This window comes from Gorilla gorilla, chromosome 4 (genome assembly GCF_029281585.2).
Source record: "Gorilla gorilla gorilla isolate KB3781 chromosome 4, NHGRI_mGorGor1-v2.1_pri, whole genome shotgun sequence".
Classification (NCBI taxonomy): Eukaryota; Metazoa; Chordata; class Mammalia; order Primates; family Hominidae; genus Gorilla; species Gorilla gorilla.
The window spans coordinates 113,543,196-113,570,976 of NC_073228.2; the positions used below are offsets into that span (position 1 = coordinate 113,543,196).

Consider the following 27,781-nt stretch of genomic DNA (forward strand, 5'->3'; position numbering starts at 1 on the left):
CAATAGTAAGAGATAAGCACTCGTTTATTTATTCAGCCAATCCTCTAGCATTCTCTTGAGTTAAGGTTCTTTATCATCTTCATTCTCCTGTTGAGGGATCTGAAGCAGAGGTGTTAAGGAAAGTGCCTAAGGTCACCCAGCTAGTAAGTGTGGAAATAGGACCCAAGCCAGGCAGTCTTGCCCCAGAAATAGTGGGCAAATAGTCTTCACCTCTGTGGTGCTCTGCCTTTCCACCTCCCTTTCCTGTGACATCCAGTTAGTCCCTAAGCTCTGTGACTTCTGCCTCTTCAGTGTCTCCAGACTGACCCCTGCTTTTCATCTCCATTGCTCTTGTCTCGTACTATTGTGAAAACCTCCAAATGGTCTTTCCATTTCCAGCTGTACCACTTCTAAGTGTCTGCCATTTCATCAACAGAGTTAGTTTTCTAATATGTGAGTCCCACCATGTTTGCTTTAAAATGCTTTGTGGTGCTTCAGTCTCAAAAGGCACAGGCCACTATCCTTTGCCTGACACATACTGACTTTTTCTGTCTGATTCCTCCCAACTTGCTCATCCTTATCTCCAATCACTTCCTGCTTCACACTCTACTCTTAGGCATTCTGAGCCACGGGTGTCCTCAGACACATGCTGTTTTGTGCTTCTTAGGAATTTGCCTGTGTTCAGCTTGGATTTTTATTTTTTTCCTTTTGTGCACTGGATAATTTCAGTCTTACTCATTTTTAACACTCAGCTGAAATATTACCTCATCTCTGAAACCTTCCCTTATTTACTTCTACCATTCATTCAGCAAATATTTATTGTGTTATGCTCCAGAAATGTAGGAGGTAAGCAAGACTGACCTGGTCCCAGCCCTCAGAAAACAGCAGGGAAGACATGTAATTAAACACAGTATAATAATAAAGGGTTTTCTTCTATAGAGGCAAGAAGGGGGTCTTGGAAGGCTTCCCGAAGCAAATGATATTCAAGCTTAAACCTGAATGATGACTAGAACTAGCCAGTCAAGAAGTGGGTGTCAGAGGGCAGAGAAGGAATTTCAGGTTGTGAGAAGAGAATGCTGATTATGGGCCAGGGATTAACAAGGGCATGTTTGAACATCTGAAAGACGTTTATTAGACAGCAGCAGTTGGGGAGGGTGCGCAGCGAGGGTGTGTGTGTAGAAGCTGGGTAAATCGTGGCCATCAGGGAGATACATATCAAAACTTCTAGAAGATACTGTTTCCAACCCTTTTAGAATGGCTAAAATAAAAAAGATGACAACGTCAAAAGTTGGCAAGAATGTGTAGCAACAGAAACTCATATATTGCGGGTGGGAATGTAAAATGGGGGCGACTTTCTGAAAAGCCTCCAAAGAGTTTTCCAAACTTAAAATATATACCATGTGATCTGGGGGCTCCACTCCTAGCAATTTACCCAAGAGAAATGAAAAAATGTTCACAAAAAGACTTGTACAGACATTTTTATACAGGCTTTTTCCTAGTAACTTCAAACTGCAAGCAGTTTAAATGTCCTTCAGCAGGTGATGGATTAAAAAATTGTTGTATATTCATACAACAGAATACCTAGCAGTAAAAAAAGATAAATTACTGAAATACACAGTAATATGGATGAGTCTCACAAATGTTCAGCAGAAGAAGAGAGACAGAAGAGTAAATATTGTTTGATTTCCATTTTATGAATTCTGAGAGGAGACTCAACTGATCTATTGTGATAGAAATGGAATGTCAGAGTGTTTTTTGGGGGCAGGGTGAGTGGGCGAGCATGGATTGGAACGGGGCATGAGGGAACTCTCTGAATTGGTGGAAGTAGTCTATATATTATTTTGGATAGTGATTACAGTTGTCACAATTCATGAGACTGAAAATATGTGTATTGTATATTGTTATATCTCAATTAAAAATACTTTAGAAAATAATACAATATAAACATATAATACAATAATATAATACAGTACAGTAAACATAATGATATATGTCTCTCTTGATATGGAAAGATGCTCATGGTATAATGTTAAGTAAATTAACTTGGTTAAAAACTCTGTCTACCATAACCTTTTGTGCATATATATCAAGGTAGTGAGTTTTTAAATTTTATTCTTTAACATCTTTCACATTTTTCAACTTATTTTGAATGAGTATTTTATGAATATTGTTTATTATACAGTGAAAGATTTAAAGTACATCCCCTGCTTATTAAAACTTTGCAGAAATTATTGAACCATATGAGAAATTTATTTTTATTTCTATTAAATTAAATTAATTAATTAATTTTAGAGACAGGGTCTTTGTCACTCAGGCTGGAGTGCAGTGGTACTATCATAGCTCACTGCAACCTCAAATTCCGGGCTCAAGTGATACTCTACCTCAGACTCCTGAGTAGCTAGGATCTACAGGTGCATGCCACCATGCCTAGCTAATTTTTATAATTTTGTAGAGATAGGTTTTACTATATTTCCCAGGCTGGTCCTCAAACCCCTGGCCTGAGGTGATCCTCCTGCACTGGTCTCCCAAAGCACAGGGATTATAGGTGTGAGCCACTGCACTTGGCCCCAAGACATTTTTAAATAAATTTTCATGACTATTTTTAAGCTACAGTTCTGTTACTTTTTTTTGTTTGTTTTGTTTTGAGACAGAGCTTTACTCTGTTGCCTAGGCTGAGTGCAGTGTTGTAGTCTTGGCTCACTGCCACCTCTGCCTCCCAGGTTCAAGCAGTTCTCGTGCCTCAGCCTCCCGAGTAGCTGGGATTACAGGCATGTGCCACCACACCCAGCTAATTTTTGTATTTTTTGTGGAGATGGGGTTTCGCCATGTTGGCCAGGCTGGTCTTGAACTCCTGACCTCAAGTGATCTGGCAGCCTCGGCTTCCCAAAGTGCTGAGATTACAGATGTGAACCACTGTGTCTGGCCTCAGTTTTGTTAGTTTTCAATGCTTAGGAGACACAGGTTATAGCATTTATAGTTCAGAAAAAAATTTGGTTTAATTTACTTTTTAATATATGCCCCAATATATACAAAGGATACACAATGAAAAGTAAGGTACTCAGCCACTCCTGTCTCCTTGTCATTTTGCTCTTTTCACAGGAGGTAACTACTATGACCAGGCTCTTATTTATTTTATGGATGTATGGGAAAACATATGCACATGTACATAAAGGCATAGGCATATATATTATACAATGATACCATGCCATGCACATTGTGCTGGTTTTTTTTTTTTGAGTGGGTCTATTTTTTAAATTGTAAATAAGCATAACGTAAAATTTACTATTTTAACAATTTTTAAGTGTACAGTAGCATTACAACATTTACGTCATTGTGCAGCTGTTACTACCATCCATCTCTAGAACTTTATCATCACCCCAAATGCAAACTTTGTACCTATTGAACAGTAATTCCCATTCCTTTTGCTCCTGGCAACCACTGTTCTGTTTTCTGTCTCTACAAGTTTGACTACTCTATTAGGTGCCTTATATACGTAGAATCATACAATTTTTGTCCTTTTCTGTCTGCCTTACTTCATTCAGCATAGTATCTTCAAGGCTCATTCATGTTGTAGCATGTATCAGAATTTCTTTCCTTTTTAAGGCTACATGATATTCCCCTGTATGTATTGAAAGTAGTGACAAAAACCACAATTACTTTTGCACCAACTTAATACATACCACAGCTTATTTATCCATTCATCCTTTGATGGACATTTGGGTGGTTTCTACGTTTTGGCCACTGTGAATAATGCTGCTGTGAATATGGGTGTGCAGATATCTGTCCAGGTCCCTTCTTTCCATCTCCAGAAATGGGACTGCTGGATCACATAGTAATTCTATGTTTAATTTTTTTTTAATCACTGTCATTTAGGTGTATTTTTTTGGCAGAGTAAAACATTTAAACATTTTACATAGACATAAATATGAGCATGATAAGCATTGACATGAAAATGGCAGTAATTCTGTATGTGTGCTTCTTGTATTTTTGTTATATTTTTATGTCATGCTTTTTTGCAAAATACATTATAAACATTTATGAATTTCACTAGTTTTCTGTGATGTCATTTTTAATGGCTGAATAATGTTCTGTCACTGTATGGATGAGTTAACTTGACTAATCTCTTACTTTTGGAGATCTAGGTAATTTTTTAACTTTTATCTTTGAAAACATCTCTTTGTATCCATGATCTCTATTTATAATCTAATTTTATACAAAGGTAACGCAGAGCTGGGGGGAGAGGGTGGGTACAGCAGTTTCATTTGACTGACAATATAATCAACATTTAGCTGTATGATTTTGTCCTCTTTGTTGCCTAAAACGTTATTCTCTAGGGCTTTCCCCAAATTGTTTTAGAACAAGCAAGTGGACATGCCTTTTCTATAGGGTATACTGTCTGGGAATAATGTGGAATTGCACCAAGGAATCAAAGGGCAGTATAAGGACATGTGTAATACAAGATTCGTGCATAATTTTTTCATCACCATGCTGTTTTCCATACTACTGTACCATTTTACATCCCACCAGCAATGCACAGATTTCCAGTTTCCTCACATCCTTATCAACACTTATTTGCTGTTTTATTATTTTAAGTAATAGGCATCCCTAATGGGTGTTGTACCGTGCTTTTTAAACATATATCTTGGAGAATCTTTTAGTAAAGTCTGTTATGTGAACGGGACTTGTTATTTAACTACTCCCAATTTTATTTTTGGCCTCTTGGTAATATATTTAGTGTATCTTTTGTCTTTAGTGTATATAATGCTCTTATTTTAAAATACAATATTTTCTGACTTATTTTCAGTGAGCATGGATGAAAGTACATATGCATTTTACAGTTTGATAGTTATTGCCAGCAGTATGTGAGACTACTTATGTCTACATCCTTAACATTACAGTATGTTATACAACTTTTTGATCTTTCTAATCTGATAGGTGAAAATGGCATCTTAATGAAGTTTTAACTTGCATTTCCTTATGAGTGAGATTAAATTTGTTGTCATTTTTATGAGCCAGTTATTTCTGAAATATCTGCATTGTATCTTTTGCCTTTTTTTTGCATTATTGGTACCCATTTCTTACAATTTTATGCTAATAGGAACAATCAGTGTTAAATAATGAACAAAACTGATGTGATTCCTGCGCTCATGGTACTTACAGCCTATTGGAATAGAAAGATAGTAGACATACAAATATGCAATTAAATTTTGTTGTAAATGTTATGGAAGAAAAGTTAGATTTTCTGTAAGATAACAGTTTAGGCTGGATTTGGGTGGAATGTGGTGGCCAGTAACAGCCCCTAATGAACCTGTAAGAACCAATGAGGCAAATATTTGAAGGGAAAACATTCCAGGCAGATAGACAGCATGGACAGCTAGCTGAAAGAAGGGGATGTGGCTGGATTGCAATGAGGAAGAAATGATGAGAGATGACTAATTTGCCCTCTGTTCCTCATACACTAATCTGTATAGATATGTATCAACAGTGTTCAAAAGTATACAGTGAGTTTCTCTTATCATTATATAAGGGGCTTTAAAACAAATCTTTTTCCCTGCCTACTAGATACTCTCCATGAAAGGAATATGAATCAGACAATCTGATTAGCAGAATATCTTTAGGGTATAAATTGATTCATTGGGAGCTTCTGTGTTTTTGCATTTTTCATTTAAAATTTTTTTTTAATTTAAGAATGAAATACTGTATGTCATCTTGTATTATTTCTGTTTCTCCAGATGTGTGATTAGAAATTCAACTGGTTTTCTCATGTGAAATTAATTTGTGATTCTTTGAAGCTTGCTAAATGATGCATTGTTTGCTACTAAGTTGTCTGTAACAATTTCCCCATTAGGGAGAAAAGCTCTTTGAGTGTGTCCTTCTGTGTGTGACCAAATTCCAAATGTCTGATGATTCTACATAGGGGAAAAAGTGACACTCAGAGAAAATGATTTGCAGCTTGTTGTGCTTTGCAGTAAATTCTGCATTTTAGGTAAAATGCGGAACGACAGATATGCTCAGCTTAGTTTTGATCAGTAATTTTCTTAAGCTTTCTATACCAAATTTCTCATCATTGAAATAGAAACATGGTGGTATTTTAATGTCTTTTACCATTAGTTACAAGTCAACTCAGTGTAAAAAGTGAAAGACAAGTATTGTTAATTTTGAAAATTAGTTCCTGGTTTCTTAGTTTCTGGATTTGTTAGATAAATATATTCCTTTGTTTCCCTTGCTTACCCAATATCCTTTCACTTTGGCCTTTAGATTTCATGTTTATTAGGAAATATCATGAAGTGTACATGTAAAATAGACAGAGAATGTCTTGGTAGAAATTAAGCAATAGACCCTATGGTGTGGGCACATCTTTTTTTTATTTTAATTAAATTTTAATTTAAATTCTAATGTTTTTAATTAACTCTCTCCACTAATATTCCCCTGCTTGTCAGAGAAATAGTTCAGTTGATACCTGTTGAACACTGTGAATGGAAATACTTGGAAGTGCCTGTATTCATTCTAAGTAAATTTTTCTATAGATATGGGTATTTCTCATTACTTTAAAAAAATTGTTAGTCTTGAATGTACAGCTACAATCCATCTTCATCTCATTTTTATCATCACTAACAACAGTGACTTTAAGTATGGTCCTTTTTTAGGTTAACAGCTTTTCTGTTATTGCTTGTAAATATTTTTTAAAGTATTTCCAGACATATTGTTTCTGTTAAGACTTTTAGTCCTAGGTTTTGTAGTTATCACTAAATGATGATGGTTATTGCTATGCTTCTCAGTAATTAGGTTGACAATTTTCTTTGTTTTTTGGGGACTATTTCTTGTTTTTCTTTCACTCATCAGATGCTTCCTTAAGTGCTTATCATATATGTTCTAGAATTCAGGGCAAATTTGTGTCCTTCTGATGTTTTTGGGTTTTGTTGTTGTTGTTAATGGCGAGTGTTTTTGCTCAACACAGTAAATATTTTATATCAGACCAAACCTTCCTGCTTGTAAGAATCTTCTGGTTTATTATCTGTTTTTCTATTCTTGTGGATGGGTTAGAGGGTAATACCCTAGGAAAAACAGGCAGTTCAATGACATAGGAGTACTCACTAACCTGATTATTCTACCAGGTATCATACTATTACAATATGGTCCATATTAAAATAATGTTGTCTCTTTTCTTCCATGGGATGTTTTGTTCTATCTTATAAAAGAAACTATGCTAAGAGGAACTAAAACCTATGTGCTTTCTGGCCTACTATTATGATGTCATTTATATATGATATGATATGATATATTTACCTATTTTTGACCTAGTCATGCAATTTTTCTGAAAAACCTGTATGAGCATAGTATTTTGAAATATGAATCCCTTGGCTTCCATGACATAATATCTTGGCATTTTCTTATGAGCTGGTTTTAAGTCACTCCGATTGAGTCTTAAAAAGCAAAAATATAACTCATTCTTTCTCCACTAAATCAATGGCTGTTTTATTGTATTTTTATATTTTTAATTGATGCAAATATTTGTACATATTTATGGGGTATATGTGATATTTTGTTACATGCGTGGAATGTGTAATGATCAAGTCAGGGTTGGGGCGTCCATCACTTTGAGTATCATTTCTAAGTGTTGGGAACATTTCCAGTCCTCTTTTAGCTGTTTTGAAATATACAGTACATTGTTGTTAACTATAGTCACCCTACTCTGCTGTCGAACATTAGAACTTACTCCTTTTATCTATCTGCATGCTTGTACTCATTAAACAACTTCTCTCAACCCCTCTTCCCAATCCCTACCCTAAGTCAAATACTCTTCCCATCCTCTGGTATCTGTCCTTCTACTCTCCACTTCTGTGAGATCAACTTTTTTTTTTTTTAGCTCCCAAATATGAGTGAGAACATAGGATATTTGTCTTTCTGTGCCTGGCTTATTTTGCTTAATAGAATGACCTCCAGTTTCATTCATGTTGCTACAAATGATATGATTTCATACTTTTTTATGACTAAATAGTATTCCATTGTTTATATATATAACAGATTTTCTTTTTCCATTCATCTAAATCAACACTTAGGTTGATTCCATATCTTTGGTGTTGTGAATAGTGCTGCGATAAACATAAGAGTCCAAGTATCCCTTTGGTGTACTGATTTTTTTCCTTGGTATACTTGAGTTTTTCCCAGTAGTGGGATGGTTGGATCATATGGTAGTTCTATTTTTAGTTTTTTTTTAAAAATAAATCTTCAATGCCTATTTTAATAATGTAAATGTTTTTTAAAAATCTATTTTTCAACTTCCTATTCTGACTCACTGGTGTGTTTATTTCTAATTCACAGTTATGGTAGCTTTTTAATGGCTTATACCAACTGGAAGGACAGATTGCTCTTTATTACTCTTCTCTAGACTGTTTCAGGCTAAATTCAGATTTATTATTTTTGTCCTTTAACATTTCTTATCTCCATTTCTCTTATATTTTCGTTCGGCTTGATCTTTGACTCTCCTTTTGCTTGTTTTTTGTCAACTTCTCATCATTCCCTATTTTCTTTTTTGTTAATAGTTCTTTGAAACTTAACTTTGTAATTGGCCCCTTTTCTTAGACTTACTCTTCTTTTTCACTTAACTCCTTTTGGATGTCACACTGTCATCAAAAAGCCCTGTCCAAATTTATATGCATTACTACAAAGTGACTTCCTTTCTCAACGCAATTGCACTGTCTGTGTATTAATACTACCGTTCCGTTAGACACCTGGAATTAAAACTCTACGTCATATTTGCATTAATCTTTTCATATATCTTCAGTCATTTTCTAATTACCATTGATACTTTTTCATGTGATGTCTCCCCTGTCTTCCTCCTCTTCCATATTTCATAATTACTACTACCATGTTCTAGATCATATCATCTCATACCTAGATAATTGAAACTTCATTCTGACTGACCTTTCTCTTTCTATTTTATTTTGCAAATATCTGTGAGCTTCTTCTAATATAAAAACTGTAGGTAAATACTAATATTAAACTGATGGCCTTATTCATTAATTCCTCATTTATGTAACAAATATTTGAATGACCATTATCTGCCAAGCAAGCTTCTGAGTGCCGGATGTGCCAGTGAACAAAACACATTCTAGTCCATGCTCTCTTGGAGCTTACATTCTAATGGTGGGTAGAGGTCAGGAGGGAAAGAGTGGAGGTCTGACAATGAACAAGGTAATTTTGGTTTCTGATAAAGACTGTGATGGATAGATAGAATGGGGGGGTACAGTGGGAGTGTTAGTTTAGCTTGGGTGCACATGAAGACATCTCTGAGCTGAGCTATGAGGGCAGTTGAGACCAGCCAGACTGGGAAAGATAGGGTAGAAGAAAGTAGATAAATGCTGGAAAACATTTTAATAAGTGGGAAGTTTTTCATGCCTCCTCAAAATTAATAGACAATAGTCTTTAACCTTTAAGTACAGATAAGAATTCAGTCTTTGATGAAAGTAGCATCCCAGGCATCATGGAGAATAAATGGATTATTAACAAATGGAGCTGGGAAAATTAGTTACTGTATGTACTATAATTCTTGGCTGCTTGACTTTCTTGAAGACCATTGATGCCTGTGGGACAGGAATTATGTTGTAAATTAAAACTGATATAGATGAAAAAAGAAAAGTTCTATCATTGGAGTAAATTTTTTCCACTTAATTTTTAGTTTTCTTAATCTGTAGTTTTTTTCGCTATTCAAGATCAGCGAAGAGTTTATTTTTGATTTATATCTGAACTTATATCTGAAATTTTCCAAAAGATCTATTTATTGATATATTGAAATAATGAAGTCAAGTTTCCATATTTGATAATTAGATACTAAATCTCATACTGTCCTGACATCTCAGGCTGCGAAGCATAAGGCATAAGGGGCAGGTTTGGTCCATAGCCTCTAGACTGTGGCTAAATCAGGCAATCACCAGAAAGATAAGAAAAAAAACTAATTGTATGCATAGGTCTATTGACAGTAAAGGTGGGACCGGTAGCCTTGAATTTAGTTGTGTTCTTAAAGAAGGGCGTTTTTTAGAAATTTCCAGCTTCTTCATTGTAGGTTCTCGATTAGGGCCTTTGAGAATCTGAAGTTTGATTGGATATTGTGTTTCTTTAGACATTCTAATGAGTCATCATATTCTCCATGTGAAATTATATTAGTTGGTGATCCCCATGGCAACATAAATTTATTTCTTTAATTTTTGCAGGGAATTTATTATTTGATTGTTTTTTAGAAATTACGTCCATTATCCACTCTGTTACTGGTTATATGATCATGCATATGTTTGAATTACATGTTGTGTTAATGTTGTGGCTTCTGTCATATGCTTTGTAGGAAAATAGTTATTCATCCTCTGTGCCTCTGGTCTGCTTCAACTAAATTTGGCTTGAGAGTTGGCTGTTAGCTGTAGGCATCCAGTGATGTATGTCCTTTTTAAAGCTGCTTTGCTTCTTTCTGAAATTTTACCCCATTTTCCAAACCATCTTGTTGCAGGCTGGCAAGTCTGTGGCACTTAAGATAGATACTTGCTCAATTTTTTTTTCTTTTTTCTTTTTCTTTTTTTTTTTTTTTTTGACACAGTGTCTCACTCTGTCTCCCAGGCTGGAGTGCAGTGGCGTAATCATAGCTCACTGCAGCCTCAAACTCACAGGCTCAAGCAATCCTCCCACCTCAGCCTTCCAAGTAGCTGGGACTACAGGCATGCACCACCACACCTGGCTAACTTTTTAATTTTATTTTGTAAATATGGGATCTCCTTATGTTGCCCAGGCTGGTCTAGAATTCCTTACCTCAAGCAATCCTCCTGTCTTGGCTTCCCAGAGTGCTTGAACTACAGGGCTGAGCCACTGTGCCAGACCTTGCTTAAATTCTTGACTTTTATGCTTCCTTGGGCACTATTTCAAATTTTTAATAGTTAATGATTTTTTTTTTCTTCTCAGGGGAAAGCATCTTCTCAAAACAATTTTATTAGGACTAGGGATCTTGTTACCTGGTATGGTATTATGGCAAAGGAATACCCAATAGACAAGTAATGAAGCTGTTAGAGCCTTTCATTCAATAATGAAAAATAAACTGTATAGCCTATATTTCAACTGAATCTGGAACAAAGTACTTTATGATGTTATCTGTATTCCCAGAGTCATGTGGTATTTACTAGCTTTACCCTTGTTATTTTTTAGGGTAGTTTGCATGATTATCAGTGGCAGAAGGACTAAAGTAAATGTTGATTTTTTGATAAAAGTATATTAAAATAAATAATATGCTTAAAATGACAGCCCTCCAATAAACACTCATCAAGCATATAGTCTGTGTAAAACACCTTTCTAGGTGCTCTGCAAGATTCAGAAATAAACTAGATATGGGCCGGGCGCAGTGGCTCACGCCTGTAATCCCAGCACTTTGGGAAGCCGAGGCGGGCGAATCACCTGAGGCTGGGGGTTCGAGACCAGCCTGACCAACATGGAGAAACCACGTCTCTACCAAAAATACAAAATTAGCCGGGCATGGTGGCGCATGCCTGTAATCCCGGTTACTCGGGAGGCTGAGGCAGGAGAATTGCTTGAACTTGGGAGGTGGAGGTTGCAGTGAGCCGAGATTGCACCATTGCACTTCAGCCTGGGCAACAAGAGCGAAACTCCATCTCAAATAAATAAATAAATAAATAAACCAATCAGATGTGGCTTTTGACATTAAGAATCTTTGAGGCTGTATGGGAGTTTATACCCATGTGGAAGGAACCTCCAGAATGACCTGCGTGGCTTTTCCTGCAGAAGGACAGGGGTTACCTGAGACACCGGGTGCTATTATGAGGTCTTGAAGTTGAAATTCATTCACTGGTTTAAACAAATCTTTTGACAACTAGTATACATACTGGTTATATTTAAAGACTGTTCTTAATGTTTATGCTTGTTTAGTTTTTCATTTGAACTTTTCTTACATTTATTAATGTAGACTCTTGTTATTTTCTCTCTAGTTTAATAGAAAATGGTCAGCTTGAAATTGTGACAGGTGGCTGGGTTATGCCTGATGAAGCTACTGCACATTATTTTGCCTTAATTGATCAACTAATTGAAGGACATCAGTGGCTGGAAAATAATATAGGTATGTATTGGTATATTGTTTATTTGGGCTATTTTGGACAGTTAATTTTCGGGATGTGAAGTGAGGCTCTGTTCTTTCTTCGAGTAACTATTTTCCCTGTTAGTCATTATTGTTGAATAATTTATTCTTCATTAATTTATGATATTTCTTAGCTCATAAACTGAGTTACAAAGATTTACTATAGTCACTTTTAGGATCATCTACCTTGTTTAATGTATTATTTATCTATATTTTTATTGGTTTTGGGATTATTTTAATTGTATGTTAAGACTCGATGACAAGAGGCAAAAACCTAATTATGGTAGCTTAAGTTTTTTTTTTTCAGCAAAAAAAGGAAAGAAAGATACTCATTATGTCACTGAGTGTTCCAGAGATATGGTAGCTTCAGGTATTGCTGTATCCAGGGATCCATGGGACTTAAATTATGTTGTCTGGGCACTGTATCTTTGGGCTCTGCTTGTTTTGCTGGGTTTCTTTACAAGGTGAGTAAGATGGCTCTAGGCAGCCGAGACTAATTTTTCCAACCTAGCAACCAGGAATTATCTTTAATACTTTATCTAGTTGGCCCAACTTGAGTCAGTTGCTTATGTCTGAGCCAGTTACTGTGTCCAGAGGTATAGGAGTTCAAATCACTGAGGTCTAGTCATTTTGGTGGAAATGGTCTTGGGGGAAAGGGAATTGTGGAGAGCAGGGTCAGCTGCACCTAAAAAGCATGAGAATGGGTCCTCCATATGAGTGGCCTCATGGAATGGGTCCAGTTCAACAGAAGAAATCTGTTGCTACAAGAAATGGGAAAAAAGATGCTAGACTGATAGAATCAGATGTCTACTATAAAAACTTGGGACTAATAGAAAACTATGTGATATTTAATATTTGCATTTTGTAACATGGTATGTAAATCCTTTCAAATATTTTATATCTCAGTATAATGTAGTTTTTTATGTAAGTATATGTGTTTTTTATTGAAGTTATTTTAGATATTTCCTTATTTTAAAAAATTGTCCCTTAGAGATAAAATTCTTCTTAATCCCTATTAATTTTTTCTTTACTTTTTGTTTTGAGATAATTGCAAATTTGAAGAAATGTATAAGAATACTGCAAAATATTCTCATAAACCCTTCACCCAGATTTACCAGTTGTTAACATTTTGACACATTTACTTAATTTTTTCTGTTTCCATGTTGTTGTAGTGGTGCTGGTATTTCTTATTATCAGAACCATTTGGAAGTATGTTGCAGGTATCATGCCTGTGTAGAAAATAGTTAGCATAGCAGGTCTGCTATCCTTAGAAAGGCCTTGCTTGCAAGATTGGCCCTTGGTTAGTGTCCGGGAACATGGATATCCTAACGATAAGAGTGGCTCACTGTTTTTAATCTGTTTGTACAAACAATATAGTTTGTGCTAAACAATTGCTTTCCTTCTGGGAGTCTGAATTCTTAGTATGTGCTGAACAGAGGGTGCCTACATCACCAGCCCCCAGCATTGGACACTGAGTCTGTAATGAGTTTCCTGGTCAACAGCACTTCACACATACTGTGACAGTTTCGTGCTGGAGCATTTAAACACATCCTGTATGACTCCATGGGGAGAGGACACTTAGAAACTTGCACCTGGTTTCCTCTAGACTTACTCTATATGCTTTTTCCTTTTGCAGATTTTTTTTTCTCATTTCACTGTAATAAATTACAGGTATGAGTACGACAATATGTTGAGACCTGTGATTTTTCTTAACAAATCGCCAAACCTGAAGGTGGTCTTGGGGACCCTCTCTACACAATGCCCTTTTTCTTAAATACTTGATATGCTAACCCAAGAATATTCACTTCATAGACCTCAGTTATGAATGTTTTTTATGTTTTTATTGAAGTGTAATTTACATGCAGTGGAATATATAAATCTTAAATGTAGAGGTCAGTGAGTTTTAACAAATGTACATATCCATTTAATCTATACATTTATTATCCAAGGTCTCTCATCCCCTCATCTTTCCACTTGCAGCCAACTGCTCTTTGATTTCTGTCATTGTCCATGAGTTTTGTTTGAAGAAGAATTTATTAGTATATGAACTCACATAATATTATTTTGGGTCTTGTGTCTTTTGCCCAGTGTAATTTTTTCTTACAACTTTATTGAGATATATTTCACATAAATTCATAGATTTGTGCAACCATCACCACAGTCTATTTTTAGAACTTTTTTCAACATCCCCCAAAGAAACCTTATACCCAGTAGTAGTCACTCCCCTTTCTAGCTTCACCCTTCCCTGCCCCAGTCTCAGGCTATCACTAGTCTTTCTGTATATATGGATTGGACTATTCCGGACATTTCACATAGATGGAAGCATGTAATGTATGGCCTTTGGTGATTGGATTCTTGGCATAATATTTTCAAGGCTCATCATGTATTATAGCATATATCAGTGCTTCATTCCTTTTTATAGCTGAATAATATTCTGTTGTATGGATATACCACATTTGTTTATCCCTTATTCAGTTGATGGGCACTTAGGTTGTATCTTGCTTTTGGCTGCTGTGAATAATGCTGTTATACACATTTGTTTAAAAGTTTTTGTGTGAATCTACCTTTCTTCCTAGGAGTAGAATTGCTGAGTTATATGGTAAAAATGTTTAGCATTTTGAGAAACTGTCAAACTTTTCCAAAAGAGCAGTATCATTCTACCTTCCCACCAGCAATGTGTGAGGTTTCTATTTTCTCCGTATCTTCACCAACATTTGTTACTGTCTCTCTTTTTTATTGTAGTCATTCTAATATGTGTGAAATGGTAATCTCATTGTGATTTTGATTTGCATTTTCCTAAAGACTAGTGCTACTAAGAATCTTTTCATGTGTATGTCAGCTGCTTATAGATCTTTTAAGAATAAATGTCTATTGTAATTATTTTCCTATTTTTCAGTAGAGTTATTTATCTTTTTATTATTGACTTAGAATTTTTTTATATATTGTGGTTAAAAGTTCTTTGTTGGATAGTGATTTACAAATTTATTTTCTTATTCTGTGGTTTTTTCACTTTCTTGAAGGTGTCTTTTGGTGCACAAGTTTTAATTTTGAGGAAGTTTTTCTTCTGTTGCTTGTGCTTTTGATGCCATAGTAAGAAACTGTTGTTTAATCCTGAATTATAAAGATGTACTACTGTTTTTAAACTAGTTTTATGGTTTTAGCTCTTACATTTATGTCAGTGATTATATTAACTAAATATTATAATATTTAGTTAATATTATATAGTTAATATATAATAGTTAATATAATAACTATTAATATAATTAATAGTTATATTAACTAAAATATTAATTTTTAGTTAATATTTGTATATGATGTGAGGTAGAGTTTCATATTTTTTTTTTTGCATGTTGATACCCAGTTATTCCAATGCCACTTATTGAAAAAGGTGATTCTTTCCTCACTGAATTGTCCTGGCACACTTGTTAACAGTTAGTTAACCATAATTATGAGAGTTTATTCCTGGACTCTCAGTTCTGTTTCCTTGACTTATATTTATGCCAGTACCATACTGTCTTGATTACTATAGCTTGTAGTAAGCTTGACATTGGGAAGTCTGAGTTCTCCAACTTTGTTCTTTTTTTAAACTTGTTTTTTCCATGTGAATTTTAGGCCAGTTTATCAATTTCTGCAAAAATATCAGCTAGGATTTTGCTAGTGGTTGTATTAAATCTGTAAGTCAATCTGGGGGAATATTGCCATTTTAACAATGTCACATCTTCTGATATAGCAACATGGGATGGCTTTCCATTTAAGGAGATCATCATTAATTTCTTTCAACAGTGTTTTATAGCTTTCAGTGTAAAAGTCCTGTACTTTTTTTTGTTAAATATGTTCCTAGGCATTTTGTTTGTTTTACTGCCATTATAAATGGGATTGTTTTCTTAATTTCATTTTAGGATTATTCATTGCTAGTATGTAGAAATACAGTTGATTTTTGTTAGTGATCTTATATCCTGTCACCAGCATGAAGTTTTTGAGATTCATTCTTGTTGTGTATGTTGGTAATCCATTTCCTTTTATTATTAATCCAGTTTCCTGTTGAACATTTGGGTTGCTTTCAGTTTTGAGCTATGGTGAATCATACTGTGATAAACATTTGTGCACAGGTCTTTTTGTGGGCATATGTTTTCCTTCTCTTGGAGTGAAATGTTTACTAACACTAGAATTGCTGGGCTATAGGATAAGTTTATGTTGCAGCTTATCTGAACTTTGAAAGAGTTTTCCAAAGTGGTGGTGCTATTTTATATTCCACCAACAATGAATTAGAATTCTGATTGTTCCACATTTTTGCCAGTGTTTGCTGTGTTAGTCTTTTTTCTTAGAACCATGCTAGTGGGTATATAGTGATATTTCACTGTTATCACTATTGATAACATGCATTTCTATGATGACTAATGATGCTGAGTATGTTTTGTTGTGCTTATTCGCCAGCGGTATACCCTATTTTCAAGTTTCCAAGTCTTTTGCCCATTCTTTTTATTCGAATTGTTGCCTTTTATATATATATACATACACTTTAAGTTCTGGGATACATGTGCAGAACATGCAGGTTTGTTACATAGGTATGCAACATGCCATGGTGGTTTGCTGCACCCATCAATCTGTCATCTATGTTAGGTATTTCTCCTAATGCTATCCCTTCCCTAGCCTCCCAGCCCTTGACACGCCCCTGTGTGTCGTGTTCCCCTCTCTGTGTCCATGTGTTCAGCTCCCACTTATGAGTGAGAACATGTGGTGTTTGGTTTTCTGTTCCTGTGTTAGTTTGCTGAGAATGATGGTTTCCAGCTTCATTCATATCCCTGCAAAGGACATGAACTCATCCTTTTTTATGGCTGCATAATATTCCATGGTGTATATGTGCCATGTTTTCTTTATCCAGTTTATCATTGATGGACATTTGGGTTGGTTCCAAGTCTTTGCTACTGTGAATAGTGCTGCAATAAACATACATGTGCATGTGTACATGTGCATACATGTGGTTGAATGATTTATAATCCTTTGGGTATATACCCAGTAATGGGATTGCTGCATCAAATGGTATTTCTGGTTCTAGGTACTTGAGGAATCACCACACCGTCTTCCACAATGGTTGATTTATATTCCCACCAACAGTGTAAAAGCATTCCTATTTCTCCACATCCTGTCCTGCATCTGTTGTTTCCTCACTTTTTAATGATCGCTTTTCTAACTGGGGTGAGATGGTATCTCATTGTGGTTTTGATTTGCATTTCTGTAATGACCAGTGATGATGAGCTTTTTTTCACGTTTGTTGGCTGCATAAATGTCTTCTTTTGAGAAGTGTCTGTTCATATCCTTCGCCCACTTTTTGATGGGGTTGTTTTTTTTCTTGGAAATTTTGTTTAAGTTCCTTGTAGATTCTGGGTATTAGCCCCTTGTTAGATGGCTAGATTGCAGTAATTTTTTCCCATTCTGTAGATTGCCTTTTCACTCTGATAGTTTGTTTTGCTGTGCAGAAGCTCTTTAGTTTAATTAGATCTCATTTGTCAATTTTGGCTTTTGTTGTCATTGCTTTTGGTGTGTTAGTCATGAAGTCTTTGCCCATGCCTATGTCTTGAATGGTATTGCCTAGGTTTTCTTCTAGGGTTTTTATGGTTTTAGGTCTTAAGTCTTGAATTCATCTTGAGTTAATTTTGTATAAGGTGTAAAGAAGGGGTCCAATTTCAGTTTTCTGCATATGGCTAGCCAGTTTTCCCAACACCATTTATTAAATAGGGAATCTTTTCCCCATTTCTTGTTTTTGTCAGGTTTGTCAAGAATCAGGTGGTTGTAGATGTATTTTGCTATTTCTGAGGCCTCTGTTCTGTTCCATTGGTCTATATATCTATTTTGGTACCAGTACCAAGCTGTTTTGGTTGCTGTAGCCTTCCTTGTAGTATAGTTTGAAGTCAGGTAGCGTGATGTCTCCAGCTTTGTTCTTTTTACTTAGGATTGTCTTGGCTATGTGTACTGTTTTTTGGTTCCATATGAAATTTAAAGTAGTTTTTTCTTATTCTGTGAAGAAAGTCAATGGTAGCTTGATGGGGACAGCACTGAGTCTATAAATTATTTTGGGCAGTATGGCCATTTTCACAATACTGATTCTTCCTATCCATGAACATGGAATGTTTTTCCATTTCTTTGTCCTCTCTTATTTCCTTGAACAGTGGTTTACAGTTCTCCTTGAAGAGGTGCTTCACATCCCTTGTAGGTTGTATTCCTAGGTATTTTATTCTCTGTAGCGGTTGTGAATGGGAGTTCACTCATGTTTTGGCCCTCTGTCTATTATTGGTGTATAGGAATGCTTGAGACTTTTGCACATTGATTTTGTATCCTGAGACGTTGCTGAAGTTGCTTGTCAGCTTAAGGAGATTTTGGGCTGAGACGATGGGGTGTTTTAAATATACAATGATGTCGTCTGCAAACAGAGACAATTTGACTTCCTCTCTTCCTATTTGAGTACCTTTATTTCTTTCTCTTGCCTGATTGTCCTGGCCAGAACTTCCAATACTATGTTAAATAGGAGTGGTGAGAGAGGGCATCCTTGTCTTGTGCCAGTTTTCAAAGGGAATGCTTCCAGCTTTTGCCCATTCAGTATGATATTGGCTGTTGGTTTGTCATAAATAGCTCTTATTGTTTTGAGATATGTTCCATCAATACTTAGTTTATTGAGAGTTTTTAGCATGAAGGAGTGTTGAATTTTGTTGAAGGCCTTTTCTGCATCTGTTGAGATAATCATGTGGTTTTTGTCATTGGTTCTATTTATGTGATGGATTATATTGATTCATTTGCATCTGTCGAACCAGCCTTTCATCCCAGGGATGAATCCGACTTGGTCGCGGTGGATCAGCATTTTGATGTGCTGCTGGATTCGGTTTGACGGTATTTTATTGAGGATTTTCGCATCGATGTTCATCAGGGATATTGGCCTGAAATTTTCTTATTTTGTTGTGTCTCTGACAGATTTTGGTGTCAGGGTGCTGCTGGCCTCATAAAATGAGTTAGGGAGCAATCTGTTTTTTTCTGTTATTTGGAATAGTTTCAAAAGGAATGGTATCAGCTCCTCTTTGTACCCTCTGGTAGAATTCAGCTGTGAATCTGTCTGGTCCCGGGTTTTTTTTGGTTGGTAGGCTATTAATTACTGCCTCAATTTTAGAACTTTTTAATGGTCTATTCAGGGATTTGACTTCTTCCTGGTTTAGTCTTGGGAGGGTGTATGTGTCCAGGAATTTATCCATTTCTTCTAGATTTTCTAGTTTATTTGCGTAGAAGTGTTTATGGTATTCTCTGATGGTAGTTTGTATTTCCATGGGATCAGTGGTGATATCCCCTTTATCATTTCTTATTGTGTCTATTTGATTCTTTTCTCTTTTATTCTTTATTAGTCTTACTAGCTATACTAGTAAAGAGTTGTTGCCTTTTTTAAAATTTGTAGATGTTCTTTGTATGTTCTGAATATGAACACTTTGTCACATATATGCTATGTGAATATTTTTCCCAGTTTGTGGTTATTCGTTTGTTTTTAGTGGTATCTTTTTCATTTCTCTTAATCATTTAATACTAGTATATAAGAAAATTTTTCATATGCATGTGTATATGTGTGGTCTAAAATTGTATAAATCCTAACTATCTTTTTATTATAAATATTTTATGTAATTTCTTATTAGTTATAAATATGTAATAAAATCATAAAATGAAAATTATCTTTTTAAATACTTATAGTATTTAGACTATATGTCTGTTTAGTATTTTATTGCATAGATAACATCTCTTATAGTAATGACGTAGGGTAGTGGTCTTTCTTGTTCCAGATTTTTAATAGAAATTGTTTAGCTGTTCTGTATTAAGTATCATATTATATAGTATTTTTATGGTAGGTGCTATTTATAGTGTTTAGAGAATTATTTTCTTCTTAGTATTTTTCAGTTAACAGTGAATACATAATATTACTGGTTTTCTTATAGCCATCTGTCAATACTGTATGGTTTTTCTCATGTTTCCGTGGATGTGACAGCAGTTTGTTCAGTTAAAAAGTCATTGACTTCCTGGAATAAATCCCTTTTGGTTTTGGTACTATTGAGTTTAATTTATTTAGTGGTTTTATGATTTTATATCCATTTTCATAAGTAAGATTAGTTTTCTTTTTTAATGTACTACATTTATATTTTTTTTATTGGTTTGTGATACTTAATAAAATGAATTGGGTAGTACTGAATTCTTCCTTGTATTACGTGACAGCTTATGGACATTAGAAATAATTTATTGCTCAGATCCTAGGCTTAGAGGGGTCTTTTATTGGAGGCAGATATTTTGATAATGTTAAAAATTTCTCCAAAGTTATTAATATCCAATTTACGTCTAAAATGTAAATTATATTATTTTCATTAGAAACCCAGCCTTCTTATCAACATTTTAATTACTTGGAGTTTAAAGTAAGAATTGTATATAGTATTCTTTGTTTTAAACAGTATTTTATTAAATAATGTGCAGTCAATGTGGGAAAATAGAAAAAAATAATATACTAGCAGAAAGTAAGGAGAAATCCTTCTGTACCCTTTAGAGATAACCTGTTTTGTGATATATAACATTATAGCATTCTGGACTTTTTCATATGTATATTTAAACACAGTATAAGTTTTTTTCCACAAGGATAGAATAGTATTTTAAAACAAATTTATTAGAGATAGTAAAGTGTTTAAAGCTATCTTCTCTACAACTTTTGTATCTATCTTCTTTATAGTTTTCTGTAGGGCATTTTTATTTGACTGTTAGTCTGTGTTATTTATTTTTTAAAGAGCAGGTTAAAATTTTTTAAGCTAAAAGGTATTTTGTGTTTCTTCATACTACCTTATCTTTATTTTCTTCTTTCTTTGCTCCTTTTGTCTGTTTTTTGTTTCTTTTTCTCTCAAGGAGTTGGCAACGGGTGCATGTGCACACATACATACATTTTGGCTCATTTGTTCTTTTTCTACAACGTGAAGGTGAGTGGCAGCGAGGCCTCTTGTGAGAGAGCATACCCATCCATCTCACTCATCCTGTGGAGTCAGCATAGGCAAACTGCTGAAATGGAGTTGGAGCTCATTTCTGCAGTCCAGGCAGAGGACAATGGCAATGTGGCAGGGTCAGTCTGAGAATGTATGTTACTCCTACCTCAAGGTGCCCTGGAGAAGATCAGTGCTGGCCTTCGATGTGCTCAGGGGATGTACTTATGACTCTTAGCATGTGATATGAGGTATCTCACTACTTCACTTTTTCCTCCATCCCAAATAGTGAACACACTTAACAACACTTACAACATCATAAAACTGTTCAGTTTTAGAGGTATAACTGTCAAAAGCACAATGTGAACAAATGCAGCTTAAAGATTGAATTGGCTTTATTAAGCAATTCATGAACAGGGCAACATCCCATCTAAAAAATAATATTCTGATGAGCAAAGCAGAGAAGACTGGCTTTATAGGCAGCAAAAGGCTGCAAAAGCAGAAATAGGAAACAAAAAGTAGGTTGGTTATTTCAAAGTTACTTCCCTTACAGGGTTACAACAGAGAGACTTCGTTATCATGCTGGCTCAAGTAGACCAGGCCCCTTCTGATTGTGGATCAGATTGTTTCGAATCTCCTGGTTTTTGTTGTTGTTTTTTAAACTGGTACATATTCAAGTTCAGTTTGATTATGTGACACCTAGCACAAGTGACTGTATTCTGGTTTGATGTGGTCTTCTGGGGTGTACTGCAGCAGCTCAGCGTAATACAGTGGCCTCCCATAAACTTTATTTAACATAGACCTCTATGAATTTAATTAGTAGGCTTTTGAGCATCAAAGTGAGACTCACTACATGTTCCATAAAGCTGAGAAAAGCCAGGTTCAGGGAGATTTTCCCTTGGCCCAGTTACTTTCTTTTTAAAGATAATGAACATATCTGAGGATATGACATTTCTTTGTATTGTAGCTTTGGCTGCATCTTATGAATTAGTGTCCTTGGTTTTGTTTTTTTTTTTTATTTTTAAGTTTTTTAAAAATTTATTTTATTATTATTATACTTTAAGTTTTAGGGTACATGTGCACAATGTGCAGGTTAGTTACATATGTATACATGTGCCGTGCTGGTGTGCTGCACCCATGTAGGGACATGGATGAAATTGGAAATCATCATTCTCACTAAACTTTGTTTTGTTTTCTAAAGAATTTAGGACATGTTATTTTGGAGACTGTTTTTACATTTGATTATGGGATGCATTTTTAGTTGTTTCATCTTTGGCTATTAATGTCTGCTTTTAACTTTATTATAAAAATTGACCATTATAACTTTTTTTTTTTTTTTGAGACGGAGTCTCACTGTATCTCCCAGGCTGGAGCACAGTGGTGCCATCTCAGCTTACTGCAACCTCCGCCTTCTGGGTTCAAGTGACCCTCCTGCCTCAGCCTCCCTAGTAGCTAGGATTACAGGTGCTTGTCACCGCACCTGGCTAATTTTGTGTTTTTAGTAGAGATAGGGTTTTACCATGTTGGTCAGGCTGGTCTCGAACTCCTGACCTCAGGTGATCCACCCACCTCTGCCTCCCAAAGTGCTGGGATTACAGGCGTGAGCCACCGTGTCCGGCCTATTATAACTTTTTTGAGCTTTTAAAGTTGTCTTTTGACTACCATATCCATATTACAAATATATTTCCCGATTCCTCTTAAACTATAGTATTAAATATACTTAGAATAATCCAGTTTTGTTAGGTACTATTCGTATGACTCATGTTCTAATTTTTAAACCTATTAGGTTTGCCAAAAATTGACTGATGTTAATTCTTCTTAATGATTGTTTTCCATACTTTGTTCTTGTATTTTGAAGAGTTTTTACTTTTATGTATTTTGATAATCTTATTCTTGCATGAAGGCATGAAATCTTTTTGATGAGCTTTCCAGTTTTATTAGCAAATGTGCCCTCTTTATAAAATTTTGGATTTTTCTTATATTGTACTTTTTCCTAAGTTTGCCTCTTACCCTCCTTTTAAAAAGTATTGCCAAGAAAAACTCTAGCAGGACACTAGGTTCCTTTTTAAGTCTATCCCTAGTTCTCCACTCCTTTCATATCAAAGTTTTAAAAAATATAGTTTACACTCTCTCTTTTCTACATTATTTAGTCTCAGGGACTCTTTATTCCATTGCAGCTAGGCTGCTACCCCTCTGGATCCAACGGTTTTGATGTGGAAAAGATTACCAGTGATGTTATAATTGTTAAATTGAATGGACACTATAAACTCTTTGACATCACTGCAGTGTTTGATATTGATTTTTATCTTTTTTTGTAAGCTTATTCTGTCCTCGTTATTTGGACAATACATACTCCTTTTTTAATTTTATAACTTAATTTTGATATAATTTTTAACTTATAAGTGGCATCATAGTACTTGGGAAGGACTCCCATGTATCTTGTACATTGATTCATATGTATATTTTTCTGAATCATTTGAGAGTAAGTTGGAGGTACCCTGTACCCTTCTAAATACTTCATTGCGTATTTCCTAAGAAATAAGGACACTTTTATATGTAAATAGAATAAAGTTATCAAATCAGGAATGTTAACAGTGATACAGTAGGACAGTGTAGTCCACAGGCTGTATTCAGATTTTGTCAATTATTTCAGTAACGTCTTTTATAAAAGCCGCTTTTTCCCCCACCCAGTCAAGAATGGAATCCATGGTCATACATTGCATTTAGTTGTCATGTCTCTTTAGTTTCCTTTTATTTGAAACTGTTCCTTAGTCTTTCTTTGGGGATTTCTTGATCTTTATATTTTTGAAGAGTAGATTCACTTTTGTAGAAGTCTGTCTATTTGACTTTGTCAGTTTCTTCATGATGGGATTCAAGTTACTTATGTATTCTTCCTATCTACCTGTTTGTCTGTCTAGTTACAATATCACTGCAGTAATGTGATGTCCCATTGTCCTCACTGCATCATATCAGGAGGCATGTGATGTCTCTGTCCCAGTACTGGTAATACTGGGAACAACTAGTTATGGTTTGTCTGCTAAGTTTCTCCACTGTGTTAAATTTTTGCCCTTTCTAATTAATATGTGGGAGATATATTGGGAATAAATATTCTATACCTCAGCCATCTCTCATGTTTTTGTTTTAGTGTCCATTGATGATTTTCTAATTCCTTCTATAATTGCTAGTTGGCATTCTACTAAAGAGAAGAGCTTTCCTTCTTATTTTCTGTTTATTTATTTATATCAGTATGGGCTCATGGTTAATATTCAATGGGTTATAATGCATTATTTATTTTCACACCTCAGTTGTCCCAGATTTGGCCATTAGAAGCCTCTTTGTTCTTTTCCTGAGTTATTTTAATATGCCCCCATGATTTCTTGACTGTCTCTTTGCTTTATGACACAAGAATATATTCCAGGCTTATCATGTACTTTCCTGGCTTCAGCCTTGGAATAAGCTATTTCTTTCAGGTTTTTTTTTCTTTGTAAAATGATTGGTATATAGAGGCCAAGATGTGAGAACTAAGGTGTGGTCATTGGTACTGAGGTTTTATTGCATCTAGGTCCTTCAAGTGCACTGAGTTGGAAAATTTGTGTATGTTTGTGAATATACATACAGATACCTGTATCTATATTTTTATATTTCTTCATGAAAAACCATAAGTTAGTACCGATATCTGCTGTTGTAATGCAATATCATAGGGTACATTCCAGTCTTCCACATTTGTAGTTACTTATCTTACCGTGAAAATTCTGGCTCCCTTGTTCTCATTTGTTCAATCTTAGAATACATGAAAGCTACCTTCAGAATTGTTAAATCCATGCTACCACAAAAACCAAAGTTACTAAATAGAGTTCAATATTTCTTTTTAATTTTTGGATGTAAATTACATATGTGAAATTCACAAATCTTATGTGGTCAGTTCTTTATTTTTGACATATGGTCTTTTTGAGTTTTGACTATGTACTCTTGGTCCCCTGTAGATCCTGACTTTTCCTTATTGTCCTTTACTGGCTCCCCATGTCTGTGTTCTTCTTTAGTGTTGTTTACAAAGTTCTAGTTCTCTTTGTTGTCTTGTGTGTTACTTTGTGTTACACTTATTTGAATGACAGCCTCTGCAAACTAGAGTCAAGATCTAATTTAACTCGTTTTTGTAACTGTGGGGTCTTTCATCATCTTAGGTAAGGTGCTTAAAAGGTGTTTGAATGAAAAAAAATACACACAGCAATATTACTTATGTCAGTTTATAAGTTGTAAGTAGACACTTTATTTGAGAATCCCAAATAATTAAAACATCAGATTTTTATAATGCTAGATGAACAATCTTATTCTAACCTGTACATTTATTATCTTTTTCATTTTTATTTTTTTACATTTTATCCTCTGTGAAATTGAGATATATCTTTAGTCAGTAGTTAGCATTATTGGTGTGAGCCAGCTATGAGAAATCACTGGCACCTTTCTAGGTAGAGTGAAAACACCAGCATCATAATGTCTTAAGATTTAATGAAATATGGTATAGTTATTTTGGCCTGTTCTGCCACTGTATCATAAGATGATTTGGGGCTTTTGTAATGTGTAAAAGACAGACTAAAAAATCCTTAATGTTGGGGTTGGGAAATGTAAGTTGAAATAGTTACGTTACTTTTCTTTATCATGTAATAGTTCCAGAGTTATCCAGCTCCACAGATCACAGGACTGTGAGATCCTTCCAGGAAGGGCCCTGGTCCTGTTTATTCTCTACCTCTAGTTAATGGCAGTGGCTTTATAGTAGGTAAAAGATGTTAATGGCTAAAAGATGGCAGTATTTATTTCAACTCTAACTGATTAATTTCAGTGAGCATCCTCTGCCTTTGTGGATAGGCAGTGGCACAATCCTCCCTTCATGATATCTTGCTGGGAATACTTGGCAGAGGATAATGCTGGGTAGATCCTTGGTCTGATATCTCTAGGAGACTATACAATGACAATGAGTCTGAATGTGTTGTGACTTCTTTTTATTTCATATATCAATTAAAAAAATTAACACTTATCATCTTTATCCACAGGAGTGAAACCTCGGTCCGGCTGGGCTATTGATCCCTTTGGACACTCACCAACAATGGCTTATCTTCTAAACCGTGCTGGACTTTCTCACATGCTTATCCAGAGAGTTCATTATGCAGTTAAAAAACACTTTGCACTGCATAAAACATTGGAGTTTTTTTGGAGACAGAATTGGGGTATGTAGGGTTTGATGAAAGTTGATCCCATTTGGCCTAGATACTATTTCACAAGGGTTATGAACTCATGCCACTGTGGGTTTTGTTCACTGTCAGTCTTGAAAAATCAGGTGACCTAAAGATAGTCACTCTCGTAATTATTTTTCCCATGTGCCTGTGTCAAGATTCTTTTAAGTAATAATGCAGATATTTATAGAGCATAGGAGAATCTTTTTATGTCTAAAGAAAGTAGATAAATATAAGGAGTTAGTATTTTGCCAATAACGCTTTCACTTGCTTCTGTTTTAGAAAGCACGTTTTATCACAAATTTGAACATGCATTAGAACTGATATCCAGTCATATATCTTATATTCAGCCAGTGTTCCTTCCTTCTGTCTCTCATCTCTACATCTTGTAAGAATTGCTTTTTAAAGCCTTAATCCTGTCCTCCTAAAATAGCCCTAATGTCAAAATACTACCTGTCTTCACAGTGTGTTCTGTGGCCACGCAGGCATTCTAAGGATATACTTGTGCAGCTCTTTATTAGGAGAGAGGAGAAAAGATCTAGGCCTCTTGGGAGGCCTTTGCCTTTCTCAACCCCTATTTAATTCAGACCACCTTATTTTCTGTTTATTTATCGAGCCTTTATTGTGGGCCGTGTATTATGTTACCTCTGCCTTATGTTCATTCTCATTTAATCTTTTTAATATTATTCTTTTTTTATGGTGAAGCAATGGAGGCTTAGATATGAGAAGCCATTTGCCAAAAGTCATATAGGTCATGCATAGAGAGCAGAGATTTGAATGTAGTTCTGTGTAGTTCCTGAAGCCCAGGCTCCTAACCTCTGTCATTGTGTTCTCAGTAAACTTTCATCTGAAAGAAATATTTTGTTTATAAAACAGTGTTTGAGAAATTACTGCATTACATTATACTTGTTTTCTTGTGTAATCTAGACCCCTTAAGTGTTTCAGAAAAATCATTTGTAAATCTAGACGGTAACTTTCTTATATGTACTCCTGTTTTTTTCAGTAAGGAAAGCATTAGCTATACAGTTTCTTAATTCTAGAAAATTAAACCTGTAGGGAGAACAAGAACTTTGTAGGGGATTGCATTCCGTATAGTTTGATCAAATGCTAAGGAGCATATTAATTTGAAAAACAAAGAATTTGAAGAAGCCCTACTTAAACAATTGCCCATAAATATCAGTTAGTAAGAAATTATTGAGTACTTTTATGTATTTCAATATTGTGCTAGGAAGAAATGTTGAAAACATCCTTGCTTATAGGGAAATTCCAGTCTAATTTGATAAAATACAGATACAGCCAAATGTAGCAGATAAAATTAAGTATGCAAATGAGCTGCAAAAGAGTAGCGCATAAGGAGAATTAGTGGGGTATGGAGTATGTCCTTATCCATAGGAGAGAAGAGTTTTAGGACTTGTGACAACCTTTTGTGGCGACTATATGCTCATAGCAAGCATTAGTGACCAGCATCT

The 27,781-nt window shown here is 35.1% G+C and overlaps 1 protein-coding gene across 2 annotated transcripts in view; it reads left to right on the forward strand.

Annotated features, from left to right (window-relative positions):
• The window catches only part of MAN2A1 (mannosidase alpha class 2A member 1), a 185,741-nt gene that overhangs the window by 55,629 nt on the left and 102,331 nt on the right, over positions 1 to 27,781 (forward strand). For both annotated transcript variants that reach the window (XM_004042339.5, XM_055389294.2), the window contains 2 exons: positions 11,958 to 12,085; positions 26,133 to 26,306. In XM_004042339.5, coding sequence (XP_004042387.4) covers positions 11,958 to 12,085; positions 26,133 to 26,306 — 302 coding nt within the window. The remainder of the gene's footprint in view (positions 1 to 11,957; positions 12,086 to 26,132; positions 26,307 to 27,781) is intronic.